At 43.4% G+C, this 19,685-nt stretch overlaps 1 protein-coding gene across 2 annotated transcripts in view; it reads left to right on the top strand.

Moving 5' to 3' along the window:
- The window catches only part of osbpl9 (oxysterol binding protein-like 9), a 218,719-nt gene that overhangs the window by 38,334 nt on the left and 160,700 nt on the right, over positions 1 to 19,685 (top strand). For both annotated transcript variants that reach the window (XM_080195474.1, XM_080195473.1), the window contains exon 3: positions 16,432 to 16,510. In XM_080195474.1, the coding sequence (XP_080051600.1) occupies positions 16,432 to 16,510 (79 nt within the window). The remainder of the gene's footprint in view (positions 1 to 16,431; positions 16,511 to 19,685) is intronic.

Here is a 19,685-nt window from a genome sequence, read left to right as displayed (position 1 = left end):
CATCTCCCCTAATATTTCCTTATGTGGACTGGTGCCATACTTGGTTTCATAATGTTCTTGTAAAAGTGTTACATAAATGTAAGCTGTTGTTGATGTAACAACCGGTATTTTTATGTAGACAGCTTTTTAGCCTGACTGTCAGCCCTGCAATAAGAGGACCCCACCAAGAGTAATAATCCTGCTAGCATATCTCTTGTGGTAATAGGAGCACACAAGCTGCCTCACTACATCAAGGTGGGAAATATTATTTTACAGCTTGGATATAGATACAATAGTAAGGACAGAATGTATGACTTGAAAACTGCAAATAGAGTACACCTGCATACCATGCTCCAGTGAGCATGTGCCCATATAACCTAAGGATTTTTGGTCTGACTCCCTTAGTGTTCTTGCTAAGCTCCACAGGTGGCAACTCTGCAGCGGCCTCGCTTTGTGATTATGTATGTATACAGCTCTGCAAAACAAAATAAAGAAACTGCACTGATCAAAATGGGCTGAAAAACAGACCATCAGGAGCAACTAAATTTTAAAGAGAACATCATTCCCTTGTGCTATATCCATGGAAGCCATCCAGGATCAAAATCTGTTCATTCAAAAATCATCTTTGAGGAGTTTTTTGTTAATAACAAACATTATTAAACATTATTTGGCTTATGCCCCTATTTTGTTGCTTGCCAGCTGGAATCATGAGCTATGTGAAAATGCAGCTGCTGAAAGTTTTATCCTTGGGCACAATGTTAAGAGTGTCCATTTGATCATTAATAATTTAAAGGAAGCCAAGCTCATGACATTCAATTTTCATGAATAGATTAAGTGCTAAATATTTTATATTAGTACTTAAAAGGTTGCTCGCGTTAACATTGTGTGCTTAATCTGCTTTTATTATTTTCTCTTTTGTTCCCATACCTTGTTCTTAGGGTTGCTCTTAACCCTCAATCTCTTCCAGTACTGTTTTGTCAAAATGTACCGGTTAATTGCTTGACTACTGTTCTGTGCTTCTATAAATACAATTTGGATAATTTGGACAAATAGGATGTTAATGAGGTCACACCTGGAGTATTATGTAGTTTTGGTGTCCTTAATGAGGAAGGATGTCCTTGCCTTGGAGGGAGTGCAGCAAAGATTTACCAGGCTGATTCCTGGGATTGCAGGCCTGTCATATGAGGAGAGACCAAATTGATTAGGATTATATTCACTGGAGTTTAGAAGAGTGACAGGGATCTCGTAGAAAATTATACAATTCTAATAACGTTAGACAGGGTAGATTCAGGAAAAAAAAGTTCCCAGTGGTCGGGGAGCCCAGATCTAGAGGGTCATAATTTGACGATAAGGAACTGAGGTGAGGAGAAATTCCTTTACCCAGAGGGTGATGAATGTGTAGAATTTACTACCACAAAGAAGTTGAGGCCAAACGTTGTGTGATTCCAAGAAGAAATTGGATCTGGCTCTTGGAGCTAAAGAGATATGGGGGGGGTGGGAGGAGAATCAGGATACTGAATTTGATCAGCTATGATCAAAATGAATGATAGAACTGATCAGCCTACTGCTTCTAGATTCTATGTTCATTCAAAAACAGACTCCAGCTAATTGTTTTAGCCTCAACTTCTGACGTGCGAAATGCTGCATGAAATTTCCCATACTAGCCCCAAGAGTAAGAGGAACCTCCATTGATGCTTCTTATTAAAGAATGAAAGGAGAATATTTCAGATCCTTGTAATATCCCAAAGTGGTAATAGTCAGTGAATTATTTTTGATAGGTGGTCATTGTTGTGATGGAGAAAAACACAGGACCTAAATTACGCAAGCAACAACCTGCTACAAACATACACTCAGCCCCTCAAGCTTACTCCACCATTCAATACGATCATGGCTGATCTCATTTTTACTTCAACTTTACATCCATGCCTATCCCCAATATCCTTTCACCCCCTTGTTATCAAGAAACTGTGTGTAGTTCTGCCTTAACAGTATTCAAAGACTCTGCCTCGATCGCTTTTGAGAAGGAAAATTCCTAAGTCTCTCAACAATGAGAGAACATTTTTTCCCTCATGTCTTAAATGGGCAATCCCACGTTTTTGTACAGTGGCTCTCAATTCTAGATTTTTCCACAAAAAGAGATATCCTTTTCATACCCACCCTGTTAGCACTCTCAGGATCTTATACATTACAATCAAGTTGCCCCTTACCTTTTTAAACACCAGCAGGTACAAGTTTACCCTGCCAGCCCTCAAAACAACACACAGTCCAAAGATGTGCAGGTTAGGTTGATTAACCATGCTTAAAAAGAATTGCCCCTTAGTGTCCTGAGATATGTAGGTTAGAGGGATTAGCAGGCAAATATGTAGGGATATGGGGGTAGGGCCTGGGTGGGATTGTGGTCAGTACAGACTCGATGGGCCAAACAGCCTCTTTCTGCACTGCAGGGTTTCTGTGATTCTAAGTGGGGAGCTAGAGTGAACACTGTTGGAGTGAACAATGTTTGGTGCAAGGGGAGTCACTTGCAGGCCTGGAGACTTCAGTCCTGGGCTCCCAGTGATATTTACAATCTCATTTAAATAAATTAAGCAGTTCCACCCCCTGTTGTCTGCACAGAGCTGGTGGTGCTGGAAATCCAGCTGCTGGATACTCGCAGAAGCTGTGGCATCCAGTGGGGAGCCCGTGAAACAGCCTACACCTGGGTCTCCTGGCCCGCTGCGCTACAAAGCAGCACAGCAGGCTGGGAGAATTGCCCCATTATGTGGAAAAACAGCCAAGTTTCCCCACTTTGGTAAGAAAATGGAAGTACATCTGGGTGTCCTTGTCTGGGTGACAAATGAGAGGTGATCTCTTGGAAATATACAGAATTCTTACACGGTTTAACAAGGTAGATGTAGGAAGCATGTTTGCCGTGGCTGGTGTGTCTAGAGCCAGTTTTGCAAGAGGCAGGCCATTTAGGACTGAGCAATGAGAGAATTTCTTCTCATTGGAATCTTTGAAATTCTCTGCCCCAAAGTGCTGTGAAGGCTCAGTCATTCAGTATGTTCAATAGAGGTTGATAGACTTCTAGATAGTAAAGACATCAAAGGGTAGTGGGGGGAAAATGGCATTGAGGTAGATGATTAGCCATTACCTAATTGAATGATGGGGCACAATGTTGGAATGAGATTGCCTCTGCCTCTGCCTGCTCCTATGAAAAACAGTTATCCTGCTGACTGTGTGTGGACCATCAACTTTTGCGATTTATTTGCAGTTTAATTTTCCCGGAGGCACCAGACATAATGTCCTTCCAAGAGTTGTCAAACTTAGTGCCACACCGATTCTGCGGAGGTAACATTTTTACTCCACGTTTTGACTCCCCTGTTTCTCTATCACCAGTTTCCTAACAAGGCTAAGACATCTGGCAGAGGCTTGCGAATTCGGGAGACACTAAATGAGAATCTCCAAGACTGATTGGTGTGTGGAATTAGTGATGACTATACAGAAATGCCTGTTGGTGGAGGCCCAGCTGGACTGTAAACGGGTATTATAGCTGGCCTTGTCATTAGAAAAAGCGGCAAGCAGAGTGCATGAGTTCCAAGGTATCCTTGGAAGACTGGGAGACTGGGTTAGGGGACTACTACTGTGAGGCAGGCCACTACATAGCGGTCCTCCGGAAGGATTTGGATATGAAGGAGCCCAGGTCTGCCTATGGAACCGCACCTAGACAAGGTAAGGTTAAACCCAGAGTGACAGCAATTCCTGTAGAGCCCCGCCAACATTGCTATGATTGCCAGTGTCAGGATATGCAGAAGAAAAGCAAGTCTCCTTAATCACCATTGTTGAAAAGAGCACACAGGCCAAGAGACAGGAGAATGCACAACCTGGAAGCTCACTCTATTTCTGAGAAACAGCAACTGTGTGTAGCAATGATAAAATCAGAACCCATCAAATTGTCAGGTGAGACTGAACGGACATCCAGTTTTAGTGGAGGTCGACATAGGCGCAGCCACATCGGTCTTAGGGAAAACGTTGTTTAACAAGATATGCACTGGACTCCAGCCCCTAGTCCTGACCAAAACTTCAGCAAGGCTGAGAACCTAGATGGGGGAACCACTGAAAGTGATGGATACAACCCATGTGCAGTTGCTTATGGGAAACAATTAGTTAGGCTCCTATTAATGGTAGTGGAATATTCAGGGCCAAGCCTATTAAGGCAAAATTGGCTGAAAGAGATCCAGCTATATTGGACAAATATCGTCTGGCTGGAAAATGGTCACCTGAGTGAGGCGCTGAGCAAATATCCAGAGATTTTTTGGGAAGGCCTAGGGACAATCAAAGGAGTTGACCTGGAGGCTGTGCCAAAGTTTTGCAAGGCCTGACTGATACCATTTGCATTAAGGGAAAAGATTGATGTGGAAATTAAAAGATTGCAGCACAAAGGGATAATAAAAGTGGTCCAGTTCACGGAATGGGCAGCACCCATGGTTCCTATCTTAGACTAAAAAGTCTGACAACACCAGGTTTAAGTCCAACCAATTTATTTGATAGTAAACTCTCAAGCTTTTGGGGTTTTCCCTTTGTCAGGTGAATGGAGAGCTCTGGCCTCTGTACCTGGTGGAAGGTATCCTCACGTGTGATGTCATCCATGTTGATGATCTGGCATGTCTCAGAGGTTGCTGTGGCAGGGTTGTGTGGTGTTGTGGTCACTGTTTGCCTGAAGGCTGGGTAGTTCACTGTGAACAATGCTCTGTTTTTGAGGTTGTGTGATTGTTTGAAGGCAAGAAGTGGAGATGGCCCTGGCGAGGTGTTTGTTTTCTTCAATGATATGTTGAAGCCTCCAGAGAAGATGTTGTAGCTTCTCTGCTCCGGGTTGCCACAGCAACCTCTGCAAGACATGCCGGATCATTGACGTGGATGACATCATCACACATGAGAACACCATCCACCAGGTACACAACAGATTCTTGCAACTTGGCCAATGTTGCTGCGGGAAAGGATGTCCCGAAGCATGGTACATTGGGGAGACCGTGCAGACGCTACGACAACGGATGAATGAACATTGCTCAACAATCACCAGGCAAGACTGTTCCCTTCCTGTTGGTGAACACTTCAGTGGTCATGGCATTTGACCTCTGACCTTCGGGTAAGCATTTTGCAGGGCAGCCTTCACAACGCACGACAGCGCAGAGTTGCTGAGCAGAGACTGATAGCCAAGTTCTGCATACATGAGGACGGTCTCAACTGGGATCTTAGGTTCATATCGCACTATCTGTAACCCCCATACACATCTCTTTAACCTCTGCATCATGCTCTTTCCACTCACATTGTCAGCATCTTTAAGACTTGAATAGCAGGTTAGTTGTAAAGACTCATATTCTAATCAGTAATCTGTAAACTGTCTGTGCTGTTATATGCTCTGTCTGAGGCCAGAACTCTCCATTCATCTGACAAAGGGCAAACCCCGAAAGCTTGAGTTTACTATCAGATAAATTGGTTGGACTTAAACCTGGTGTTGTCAGACTTCTTACTGTGTTTACCCCAGTCCAATGCTGGCATCTCCACATCATGACTCCCATCTTTAGAGCCAGATGGCTCGGTGCGCCTTTTGCAGTGATTTCAAACAGAGAATAAGCCGTTACACTCAGCTAGACAAAAACATAATTCTCAGGTTGTGGACCTGTCCACAAAGTTGGCAGGAGGACTGCTATTCACAAAACTGGACATGAGCCGCGCATACCTGCAACTACGGCTGGATGAGGATTCACAAAAATTTGCCTCTAAGTATGCTGAAAGGCCTCTTCCAGTATAAAAAGATTACCCTTTGAGGTTTCATCAGATAGTGCCATATTCCAAAAGACACGGAGAGCATCTTACAGGGGTTATCACAGGTTGCCATTTACCTAGACGATGCCCTTATTAAGGGTAAAACAAGGGCAGAACATTTGCAGAACCTGGAGGAAGTTCTCAGGAGATTTTGTAGCAGTGGGAGTGCATCTGAAAAAGGAGAAATGTGTCTTTTTAGAACCACAAGTAACCTACCTTGGGTACAAAGTGGATAAGTCAAGCCTACATCCTCTGGAGGATCAGGAGTGAGCAATAAAAGATGCCCTGTCTCCCAAACCATTCAGGATCTATGGTCGTTTTTAGGACTGGTAATATACTACAGGAAATTGATACAGAACAAAAACAGGCCCTTCGGCCCAACGAGCCCGCGCTGCCATTTTAATATTACCAGTCCCCCCACCCATGACCCCTATCTATTGTTTTTATGGCAATCCACATTGAGGGAAACTGATTTGGGGACAATTTATTACTTCCAGTCAGCCTAATAGCACATCTTTGGGGTGTGGGAGGAAACCGGAGCACACGGAGAAAACCCACGCAAGCACGGGGAGAATGCACAAACACCCACAGACACTGGCCCAAATCCATGTGTCTGCACAGCAAACAGTGATAGTCACTGAGCTGTCGTGTTGCCCAGCATCTGGTCCAGTTTTTAAGCACACACTAACGACATGAAGCACCAGGCCAATCTCGAACATTCAAGAGCAGCCCCAAGTATGCGTGTATGCCCCTCGTTGGACAACAAGGCTGACCAACTTTAAAACCTGTGAATTAAAAGAGAAAAAACATTATTATCATCCCATAGCCTTTTCCATTACCAGGGTCGCCCCACTGTTTATGAACCTTTTTTATTTAAAACAATCTCCTATATCCACTCATCTCCAACCCACTCGTGCCTGTCTAAGTTACTCTTAAACAAATCTAGCATGTCTGCCTCCACCACCTTACTTGGCAGAGCATTCCATACCCCCACTACCCTCTGTGAAAAACCTCCCTCTAATATCTGTGTTTATACATTTTCCCCCCTCACCTTAAGCCCGTGGCCCCTCGTACTGTGTGTCTCTAACATAGGAAATAACTTACCTCTGTTTACTCTAATCTATACCCTTCATAATCTTACGTACCTCTATTTAGATCCCCCCCCTCAGTCGCTGTTTTTCAAGGGAAAACAGCCCCAATTTGCTCAATCTTTCCTCATAATCCAGTCCTTCCATACCAGGCAACATCCTGGTAAACCTCCTCTGCACTCCCTCCAGAGTCTCCATGTCCTTCCGGTAGTAAGGCGACCAGAACTGGACGCAGTACTCCAAATGTGGCCGAACCAATGTTCTATACAACTGCAACATTAGACTCCAGCTCTTATACTCTATACCCCTTCCTATAAAGGCTAACATACCATAGGCTTTCTTCATAACCTTCTCCACTTGTACTGCCACCTTCAAAGACTTGTGCACTTGCACCCCCCAGGTCTCGCTGCGTTTCTATACTCCTTATGGGCTTATCCCTTATTGTGTAACTCCCCCCTACGTTATTCTGGCCAAAATGCATCACCTCACATTTATCAGGATTAAACTCCATTTGCCATATATCTGCCCAATATACCAGCCTATCAATATCCCATTTGTATTGCCAGACACTGCTCCTCACTGCCCGCCAATCTAGCCATCTTGGTGTCATCGGCAAATTTGCTGATCACACCACTTACTCCCGCTTCCAAGTCATTTATATACACTACAAAAAGAAGAGGTCCCAGTACTGAGCCCTGCGGCACACCACTAGTGACAGACCTCCAGCTAGAAAAGGACCCCTCCACTACTACTCTGTCTCCTCTTAGCAAGTCAGTTCTCCACCCACCTAGATACCTGGCCTCGTATCCCATGAGCCTTAATCTTTTCTACCAACCAACCATGAGGGACTTTGTCAAACGCCTTACTAAAATCCATATAGACGACATCAACGGCTCGTCCTTCGTCGACCGTTTTTGTCACCCCCTTTAAAAAAATTCTACCAGATTCGTAAGGCAAGACTTCCTCTTTACAAAGCCATGCCGCGTATCCTTAATCAGATCGCAATGCTCTAAGTGCTTGTACATCCTATCCCTAAGAATCCTCTCCATCAACTTGCCTACCACTGAAGTCAAACTCACTGGCCTGTAGTTACCCGGGTTATCCCTCCTACCCTTTTTAAACAACGGTACCACGTTCGCTATCCTCCAGTCCTCTGGGACCTCACCTGTGTCCAAAGAAGAGACAAAGATTTGCATCAGAGGCCCAGCAATTTCATCTCTTGCCTCCCTAAGCAGCCTACAATAAATGCCATCAGGCCCCGGAGATTTATCAGTTTTAATGCTACCTAAAAGCCCTAACGCTTCTTCCCTCGTAATCGATAGTTCCTTCAATTGGTCTACAGCTCCCTCGATGACCGTACCAGACATCAAGCCCCTCTCCTTCGTGAATACCAACGCAAAGTATTCATTCAGGATCTCCCCCATTCCCTCAGACTCCAAGCACAATTCCCCTCATCTGTCCTGAGGGTACCGATTTTTTTTTTCCCTAGCCACCCTTTTGCTCCCGACATAGCAGTAAAACGCCTTTGGATTTTCCTTAATCCTACCTGCCAAAGCCATTTCATGTCCCCTTTTTGCCCTCCTAACTCCCCTTTTGAGATCCCTCCAACGCTCTCTCTGTTCCCAGTTGCTTAGACCTGACATACGCCTCTCGTTTCTCCCTGACCAGGTCCTCCTATATCTCTAGTAATCCAGGGCTCTCTAATCCTATCCCATCCTTCCTCTTAACCGGCACATGTCTTTCCTGCACCCATTGCAACTTTCCCTTGAAAGACTCCCACATGCCTAACATGGACTTGCCCTCCAACAGCCTATTCCAGTCTGTATCCCTAAGCTCCTGCCTAATCTGACTGTATCTAGCCCTCCCCCAATTTAGCGCCCTCCCCCAATTTAGCACCCTCCCCCTTAGGACAGCGCTCATCTTTTTCCATTCGTATCCTAAAGTAGACAGAGTTGTGGTCGCTATTAGCCACATGTTCACCTACTGCAACCTCAACCACCTGACCCGGCTCATTGCCCAGAACTAAATCCAGTATAGCCCCTTCTCTAGTCGGGCTATCTACATACTGCTCCAAGGACCCTTCCAATACACATCAACGAATTCCTCCCCATCCGATTTTCCCCCAGCTCTGGGCACCTTCCAATCCACCCCAGGGAGATAAAAATCTCCCACTACAACAACCCTGTTCTTCCTACACTTATTCAAAATGTCTCTACATATACCCTCTTCCACTGCCCGTGGGCTGTCGGGTGGCCTGTAGTACATCCCTAGCATAGTAATGGCTCCCTTCCTATTCCTCAACTCCACCCACAGAGACTCAATTTCCAACCCCTCTGTTATCCTCCCTCTGCACCGCTGTGATGTGCTCCCTAACTAAGAGCGCCACTCCCCCTCCCCTGTCACGCCTAAAACACTTATACCCAGGAATATTTAGCTGCCAGTCCTGCCCTTCCTTTAACCACGTCTCTGTCACTGCCACCACATTTAAATTCCTCGCGAACATCAAGGCCTTTAGTTCATCTGCCTTACCTGTCACACTCCTCGCATTAAAACAGATGCACTGAAGACCGCCAGGTCCTTCTCCCGGGAGATTTTTCTCTCATCTAGACTTACCCGGTCACCCAACTCACTCCCACTCCCAACTGAGCTATCCGTCTCCTCCCCACCACTTTCTTCTCTTCCCCTTCTTCCCCCCCCCCCCCCCCCCCCCCATATTAGTTTAAACCCTGCCGAAACACTCCAGCTAACCTCCCAGCTAAAATATGTGAATAGGGTCTCCATTCAGGATCCCCTCCATAGTTGCTAAAAAAGGGGACAAACTTGGGAATGGTACGCCCAGCAGGACAGGGCCTTCAAGAAAATTAAACAGCAAATTTCATCTGAAAATGAATGGTACATTATGACCTCAATAAGGAATTGGGTACTTTGCTGTGATGTATCCCCATGTGAAGTAGGTGCAGTCCTGGCATATAGGTAGCAGAATGATAAGAGCAGCCAACAGCGTATGCCTCCAGGACCCTGGCAATGGCACAGCAAAGATAAACACAGATTGAAAAGGAAGGACTGGTGGTAATCTTCGCAGTCAAAAAATTTCACCAGTATTTATATGGGTGAAAATTTATGATTGTAACAGATCATAAACCCTTGCTGGGCCTACTGAAGGCAGACAAAGCAGATAGCATCAGCCCAGATCCTGCATTGGGCATTATTGTTGGCGGCATATCAGTATCGATTTTGGAGCACTGACCAGGGATTAGTGGCAAATGCCGATGCCTTAAGCTGGCTGTCGTTACCGGACACCCCACCATTGGTATCCAGAATGGAGGAGACCATGACGATGAACTTTATGGATACCCTCCTGGTGGATGCACACAATATATGCCAGTGGATACAAGACCCTTATTGGTGAAGGTAAAGCACCTGGTGCTAACAGAACAACTGGAAAAACCAGTCCATCCACAGTTCCACCCACACTAGAGCAGGAGGGAGCAGATCACGTTGGAAGATGGGATACTGCTGTGGGTAGCACGGGTCATTGTCCAAAGGCAGGGCCATTGGGATATACTGGCCGAACTACACCATGGGCACCCTGGAGTATCAAAAATGAAGATGCTGGCCAGGAGCTATATCTTATGGCCAGGTCTGGGTGCAGACATAGCGAACCGGGTAAGAGAGGGGCAGAAGGCACCACTGGCAGCCCTGCTGCACCCATGGGAATGGCCAGGCAGACCATGGTCGTGACTCCATGTCGATTTTGCAGGCCTGTTTATGGCGTCCACACTGATAATAGATGACCCATTCCAAGTGGTTAAATGTCTATAAACTAAACTTGGCAAACGTGACAGCAACCGCTAAGAAACTGCACATCTCGTTCACAATGCATAGAATCACAGAGGTATTAGTTTCTGATAATGGTTCAGCATTCACAAAATTTATGAAATAAAATGGGGTCCTGCACATCAAGACGGCACCTAATCACCTGGCACCAAATGGGCTAGTGGAGGAAACAGGCCAGACGTTAAAGGCTAGGTTGAAAAAAAAAACAGACAGCGGCCTCACGAGAGATAAAACTCTCAAGGTGGTTATTTGACTATAGGACCACTCCACACACCAACATGGGAACTGCGCTAACAGAGTTCCTGATGGACAGACAACTCCACACCAGACTGAGCGTGTTTTTGCCAAACCTGGGAGGAAAAGTGAAAAGACACCAGGAAGCCCAATGCAGGGGCTATAACACTCTCCAAGAGAGGCACTTTAAAGTGGGGGAGAGAGTTTTTGGGTCAGAAATTATGCAAATAGACCACCTGGGTAACTGGAACAGTGGAGTCCAGGATCAGACTGGTATGCTACTGAATATGCATAGTTGAGGTAATGGTAAGGAAACGCTTGGTCCAGGCCTCAAGCTTTCCACCCGTTCCAGAGCCAAGTCTGCCCTAAAGACGGGCAGAGTTCCCCTTGACAAAACAGTACCACGTCCCCTGCACCCTTGATGGGGACCTTGGGGTCCAAAGTAGAGACAGGATGAAGCTGAAGTGATTTTTCCCTTCCAGCTGAAATGGATGAGGAACCAGACCTCCAGCGTTCACTGTGGAAGAGACAGATACCCAACCGTTACACACTGCCAACATTAGAGGCCGAGTTGGAGGATCCTGACCCCACGTTCAAGTGGAGGAAAAGACCCTGTGGAAAGCAAACCCAGGGGATTCTTTGGAATTTGGGGGGTGGGGGGATGGTGGAAAGGGAGGAGTGTGATGACTTCAGCCAAGCTAATGAGGTTGGCTTGTGAGAGTGTGAACTACCTGAGTCTTAATTGATAGTTAAATCCAAGGAGCCTCTGCTCTCTATTTAAAGTAGGTGTGTCAGACTCCCAGCCTGAGTCAGCAAGGAGTAACTGGAGAATTGGCTGTCAACAGATGTATGGTGTAAATAAAGTAACTTGGTGATGGGACTTTCGCCTCCGTGGAGTTATTACAGTTTCATTGGTCAGAACATTGAATACAGGAGTTGGGCTGTCTTGTTGAAGTTGTGCAAGACATTAGTAAGGCCACGCTTGGAATACTGTGTACAGTTCTGGTCACCCTATTATAGAACGGATATTATTAAATTTAGGAAGAGTGCAGTAAAGATTTACCAGGATGCTACCAGGACTTGATGGTTTGAGTTATAAGGAGAGGCTGGATAGACTGGAACTTTTTTCTCTGGAGTGTATGAGATTTAGGGTGATCTTTTTATAAAATTCTATAACATAACATAAAGATAAGGTAGGTAATCAACATCTTGTCCCAAAGGTAGGGGAGTCTAAAACTAGAGGTCATAGGTTTAAGATGTGAGGGGAGCAATACAAAAGGGTCCAGGAAGGAATTGTTATCGCACACAGGGTGAGTGTCTAGAACAACGTGCCAGAGGCAGTATTAGAGGCAGGTACTTTTTTTTTTGTCTTTTTAAAAAGCATTTAGACAGTTATATGGGTAAGAGGGGTATAGAAGAATATACCTGCCAAATGAGGGCAATTGGGTCTAGCGTAGTGGCTAAAAACTGGGCGGCATGGACAAATTGGCTCGAAGGACCTATTCTCATGCTGTAAACCTCTATGACTCTATACTCTGGATTTGGAGTCACATGTAGGCCAGACCAAATATGAATGGCAGATTTCCTTCCCTAAAGGATGCAAGTGAACTAAATAGGTTTTTACAATAATCAGTTGAGGTTTAATGTTTGTCATTGGGCTTTTCATTACAGATTTTTATTGAATTTCAGTATCTGCTGTTGTGGGATTTGAATGTGGGTTCCCAGAGTATTCTGGGTCTCTGGATTATTATTTGCTTGACATTATGCTTTCTCTTGCCCCATTGTTTGTTCCTTCAACATTACCACCACGTCCATCTGTGGTTCATTTGCTTATAGTATACCACTCTGACATTGGCCTTTTATTGGCATCAGCAAAAACATGAATTTAGCACCTTCTATGTAGTAAAATGTCTCAGTAAAAAGTCTGACAACACCAGGTTTTAGTCCAACTGATTTTATTCGATAGTAAACTCACAAGCTTTCAGGTTAGTCCCTTCGTCAGGTGAATGGAGAGTTCCGTCTGTGCTTTATATGCTCTGCCTGAGGCCAGAACTCTCCATTCACCTGACGAAGGGACTAACCCGAAAGCTTGTGAGTTTACTACCGAATAAATCGGTTGGACTAAAACCTGGTGTTGTCAGACTTTTTACTGTGTTTACCCCAGTCCAACGCCGGCATATCCACACCGTAAATTGTCTCAACACTTCCCAGGGACCGATTAACAGAAAAATGAGATAGAGAAATCATAGAATCCCTACAATCTCTAGAAGGAGGCCATCGAGTCTGCACCAATTCTCTGACAGAGCATCTTACTCTACGCTATCCCCGTAATCCCATGCATTTACCTCTCAATTTACACATCTTTGAACTCTAAGGGGCAATTCAGCATGGCCAATCCACCTAACCTGCACGTCTTTGGACTATTGGGGTGGGGGGGGGAACTGGGGCACTCGAAGGAAACACACGCAGACACTTGGAGAACATTCAAACTCCACACAGTCAGTCACCCTGGGCTGGAATTGAACCCAGATTTGTGACTCTGTAAGGCAGCCGTGCTAACTGTTAGAATGTAACCAATGATAACGTTGGATCTGTTGTAATGTGACCAACGGTAACATGCTGTGAGGGTCAGCTGACCCGATTAAACTATGACAAAATGTGGTGGTCAGCTGACTCTATGAATAAGAAGCTGCTTGGGATCATGGAGTTTGGAATGGTTGAGGGTGAGGTCTCAAGTGTTGGAGTAATTAAGCTTCTTTATTTCCACCTTTCACTTTAAGTTGGAGTATGTTTTGTTTATTTTGTTACCTGTAACTGAAGAGTTCCTTCTAGTGGATCAACACTAATCACTGTGCCATTGTATTGCCCCTAATGGAGAGATTTAGTAAGGGAATTCCAGATCTAGTAGCCTGACAAAGACAGAAGATTCTAGAAATATTCAGCAGCGTTGCTCCATTCAGGTGTACTTGCGCACAAGTTTTCCTTTTTTTGTCTGGTTGTGCACATTTCTATTTTGTTTCAGATTCAGGCCTGGGTGGCATCTTTCAAGTTGCCGTGTAACCATGCAGGTTAGCGAGAACATTGTTTAGCAGGTCTGGTAGCATGTTTTGGAGAGTGAAACCTTCAGAACAGAATCTTAACAACTCAAAGTAGATGGGTTATAAGGCTGGAGTTGCCAGTGCCCGAGGGGTCTTTTCTTTACATAGTTCACTGTCTTCAAGGAGAAAAAGCCCAAACACTGCTGCTAAACCTTCACTGACACTGCCATTGCCAAGTAGCACGACATCACTAACTTTGGGCCATTGACAGAATAGTAATTAGACTAGCCAAATGAACAATGTGAGTGCTGTGATAGGGCAAGGTTCAGGTGTTCAGCATCAATTGGCTTGCCTCCCAAGCCCTCAATTCCTATCATGATGTACAACAGTGAAGTCAGACGTGGGATAGAATACTAAGTATTCATCTAGACGGTTGCAGTCACAGAAATACTAAAAGCTTGATGCTATTCAGGACAAAGCAAGCTATTTGATTGGGGTACCCTGCCGCTGTTCTCACTTCTCGCCTCCACCACCACTGGCATGCTATGTCTACTGTGCATAGTATCTAAAGGATGTATTATCGCAGCATGCCAAGATATGATTTCTATATCAAGAAGGATATCATGGGAAGACAATTATATAAGTTTTATTCCAAACAGCACAGCATACTATCTCCAGTTATACAGCACCATTTCTTCAAAGCTGGATTATTATCCTGGAATTTCCCACATAATCCCACCATGGGATGACTTGATGCAAAAAGACTCATTACTTTCCCAAAGCAGCTATAGGTGCACCTTAAGAACAATTGTAGCTGTATTATTGATCAACCAAGAACAAATCTTAAAACAAAAACTTGCAAACACTGTTATTCTGGATAATTTTAGCTTGTTTCTGTGTAACGTGTTGTTTTATAAGTGAGATGGTGCCAATATTTCGGTGAAGCCTACAGAGCTAATTTTGTGAGCACAACGGACTAGTAGATGTGACGCTACCGATATTTTGAAGCTAAGGATCATTTTCCAAATGTTCACTAGTTTTAGTGGTTTGTGTTTTAAATCCTGATCTTGGTACACATGCTACAGCATGGCGCTAGGTAGGTAAGTAGAACAGTACAATGTAAGTAACCTAAATTCATCTATCCATGCTAAATTTTGGGTTTAATATATGTCTAAGTGTAAAATAACCATACATCTCAGAGTTAACTAACTCATTTTCAAGTTAGAAGTTTGCGTGTTTAAACTACATTCTATCTGGCACTTCAGTGCAACACTGACTAATATTGTTTTGTTGGAGGTGTTATATTTCCAGTGTCAAACCAATCTTCTGTCTATCCTATTGGGTGAACATTAATATTCCTGTGGAACTCCTCTTAAGAGAATGCTCCTGAAATGCTGATCAACATTTACCTCTCAACCAACATCTAAAATGGGTTATTTGGTTACTGAACTTGCTGGTTGCAGACACTGCTGTATAAAAATTGTCTGCATTTGCCTATATTACATTGTTTTAATTTCAAAAGTACTTTCTTAGCTGTGAAACATTTTTAGAGCATCCTGAGATTGTGCAAGTTCCCACCAGGCTTTTTTATCTCTGTCTACCTCTCCATGCCTCACATTTAGATAAAATTCCATTTCCTATAGTTTTCTGTCACTCCAGTACAGCTCATTGTTTTGTTGCGGCACTTGAAGTTGCTTTACATTAAGGCTGTGCAAAAATGAAGGGCCAAGAACCAATAAATACCAGTTTAAACTGGTTTAAAAAAAAAAGGGCAAGGGGATGGGGCAGGCTATTAGGAATGTACTGTCTCAGAATGTGGGGGAGACTGAATCAATTGTGGCTTTCAAGAGAATTGGATAATTATCTGAAGAGAGAAGATTTGCATGGATATTAAGATATATCTCGCATAAGATAAATCATCAACTTCAGCATTTCTGAAGCTGTCAAGACTGATCTTAATCAGATATCTGCAAACAGCACATTGAAAAGGTGTTTTTTTTAAAAGTGATTTATTAAAAGTATGGATGTTTTTCTTTGGACAAATTTTCAGTTTGAATCCTTTCCCAGTATTTGAAAACAGAAAATGCAAAGCTGCAGCAATACAGATGTGACTGCTGTCCCTTTTTAGTCTAATATTGAAATGCACTGATTGCTGTTCTTGTACTGATTCGGAATGTGAATGTTAAACCTATAATGTTATTGCTGAATTACTTTCAGCTTAACTAATGAATTATTTATTTCACATTTCCCATCAGTTTGTGCTGCATGCACGTTTAGACATTTTTATGCTTTTGAATTTCACTGACGTCTCTTGGGCAGGATTGCTGCAAGTGAATCTGATCTGCAGTATTTGGTATCTCCCTCTACCTTCTCAGCCTGTTAACATTCCAGTGCAGTAGGCTGATGATGTCACTGCTTATTTCACCAGGCTTTTTGGTCTCTTTGTTTCACAGGGAGCTGTGATTGGTATAGATGATGAGGATGATAGCACCTTCACAGTCACGGTGGATCAGAAGACGTTCCATTTTCAAGGTGAGAACTAGGAAGATTTTGACATGCGTTGGGAAGACAGAAAGCACTCTGATTTCAGAAAGATTGGATGAATACTGATGCTTGGAATTTTGTCTGGACAGAAATTTTGACAGTTATTTGTGAAGCACCCATCAGACTGTGTTAAACATTCTGGATCTTGATCTGCAGGTTAGAACTGTGGATGTTTGACTACACTGAATTAAAAACATGTTAAACAAAGAATCATTTCACTAGGATTTGGATAATATATAAAATTGAAGGATAAGTTATGACGGGAAAAGAAGTGCTCATTTCTGTTTGCATTAGTCTGAACTGCTGGGTATTCTTTTAACTGCTGCTCTGCAGTGTGAGGACTGACAGCGCGGGCAGGACAGCGACTGAGCCAAGCAGGGTTGTGTCTCTACTTAGGACTGCAGATGTGCATTAACAAGAAAGCTGAAAGCAGCATTTGGCTTTAAGGTGGAGCCTTATGTCCTACAAACCTACAATTTCTTCCATCTGCATTATTTGTGTCTTCTATCCTTCATTTTCTTGTCATCATTGCTTTTTCTTACTGCTCTGTAATGCTAATTTGACCAACTATTGCCATGTTTCGCCACTGTATGCTGTGGTTCTCCGGTAGGAAGGGTAAGGCATTGTCATTCCAGTTTTCTGTTATCACTTGTGATTGTGAACCCACCATTTAACATTTCCATTGAGAATGTCAGGATGTTTTGGACTCCCAGAATGAGGAAAAGAAAGGTGTGGAAGCAAAAACTGTCAGGTTGAAAATAGTTTATGTAATTGAGAAAACTGCAGTGAATATGCATTGCTTGCTGGTAAGTAAATAATCATTTGCCTGTTAATTTTGCTTTTTAGATGTAACTTGTATTCTTTAAATCTCCTAAGGCAGATGACAACATTTAATGTTCAAAGCTATAGATTTTATTGTACTGATTAGGGAATTTAATTTTGTTCTGATGTACAATATACTTGTTCTGGGATTTGAATAAAAAAGTCTGATTGATTAATTTGCTTCTTGTGGAAAATGTTGCATACCTACCCAAAGAATAAATAACTTTTATCATCTGAACCTCTTTTGGTACAATATACATATTTTGTTCAGACAATATTAGTGTCTGAGTAAGTTAAAATTTTGGGACTGCATAACGTTTGTATTCAAAGCTACAGTGTTTAGTGTACACTGCTATTAAAAAAGGGCCCTTGGAAGTCAGAGCTACAGAAGAAATTTTATTGTTTTGATCACTAGAATTTTACTTCATGCTTTTCCATTTTTTTTTGCTGCACAGAGTGCACATCTGCGTTGCAAAGTCAGTTGAGTAAATCCAGTATTCCTTTCGAATTTTGCACTAGTTGACCAGTATATAGTCATACTGCAGAAATTAGATTTTAAATTCAAAATTAACTTACCATGAGCGGTGCAGAGTACGGTCTTAAAACTTCCAAGAGAAAATAGGGATGCTGGTGGAATGTATGGAAAAGTGGCGAATGAAATTAATGTAGAAAAGTGTGAAATGATTCATTTTGATAGGATGAATGAGGAGAGGCAATATACAATTAAAAATGCAACAGGATGTCGGTGCAGTGAGCTGGGGTTATTCATGCACAAATCAGTAACAGTGATAGAGCAGCTTGACAAAATGGTTAACAAAGCATACCGGACCATGGCCTTTCTAATAGTGTACAGAGTCAAGGAGGTTGTGATTGAATTTGCTTTAAACACTGATTTGGACTCAACTGGAGTATTGGGCTAGATATTACACTCCCCACTGGCAAGTTTGAAGCCGTGGAGGCTTGTAAAATTTGAGGGTGGCCTGAATGCTGCCTGTGGGCCATTTCATCAACCCTACCTCTGCAATTTTAAGGGGGTTGGAGGAGAGCGTGTGTGGCTGATCCACCTTTTAAGATGGGTGGGTGCTGGGCCATAGCATCCATCAAAGGCAATTCCATCAAAGGCAATTCCCCCCAAAAGCAGGACACCTCCCTGTCTTAACCCATCCTGTGGTCTCTTCGTCCTGGGCTGTCACTGCCATGATTGTGACCCTTGACCTTTTGACATATGGACCTCTCGTGAACTTTTTTTGACATGGTGGGACTTGTCTGTAGTCTTTGTAATGGCAACTGTGGGCCTTCCTGTTGAGACAGAGGCAGATTCCCACTTAAAGCAATTAATGCTGCTCTGTGTTAAATTGCAGCGAGATAACAGGCAGAGTTGTTGAAGGATGCCCTGCCCAACTGATCTTTTTAGCTGGGAGGGGTTGGGGACCACAGGATCCTGTAAAATTGTGTCCCGTTCAGTACTGCACTTCAGGAAGAATGTGAAGGCAATAGAAAAGGTGCAGAAAAGATTTGCAACAATGATTCCAGGAGTGATAGACTTCAGATGGATAGATTGGTGAAGCTGCAGTAGCTCTACTTGGAGAAGAGGTGATTTGATAGAGGTATTCTGAGCCATGAGGGAACTGGACAGTATGTATAGGGAGAAGGACTGTATAGCCAGAAGACACTGATTTAAAACTTTTCTTTGTGGGTGGAGTGTTTGTGATCTGGAATGCATTGCCCGTGGGTGTGGCGGAGGTAGATTCAACCCCAGTCTCAGAGAATTGGGAAGTTATCTTAAGAGAAAATATTTACAAAGCTCTGGGGATAAAAGGAGGGTGAGTAGGACTTGCTAAGTTGTCTTGCACAGAACTGCCATGGACATCATTGGTCTCCTTCTGTGCTGTAGCATTCTGCTTCTATGATATGCAGAAATTGACTTGTATTAAAATCTATCTTCTTTCACAAACATTAATGAAAATAAAGTATAGAGTAATATTGAAGAGGCAGAACCAAGAATCAATACCAAAATTGAAAGGTTATAACCATCAGGAAAGATGGACAAGCTGGGGATTTTTTTTCGAGAGAGGATAAGGCTGAGGAATCATAATAACAAGTCTTTTTAGATTAATAAAGGGTTTGGTATGGAAAAAGTGTTCCTACTTTTGGGGAAGACCAAAACTAGAGGTCATAAACATCTAAAGTACGCCAATAGATCTAGCAAGGAATACTGGAGAAACTTTATCCTGAGAGTAGTAAGAACATGGAATGTGCTGCTGAAGGAGTAGTTGAGGCAAATAGCATAGACACATTGGGAAACGGGTAGATCATTTAACTCTTCCCATTTGTTCTTCTA

The sequence above is a fragment of the Carcharhinus amblyrhynchos genome, chromosome 9 (genome assembly GCF_965287045.1).
Source record: "Carcharhinus amblyrhynchos chromosome 9, sCarAmb.v2.hapA, whole genome shotgun sequence".
In the NCBI taxonomy this organism is placed as follows: Eukaryota; Metazoa; Chordata; class Chondrichthyes; order Carcharhiniformes; family Carcharhinidae; genus Carcharhinus; species Carcharhinus amblyrhynchos.
This window is presented reverse-complemented; position numbering and strand designations above follow the sequence as displayed.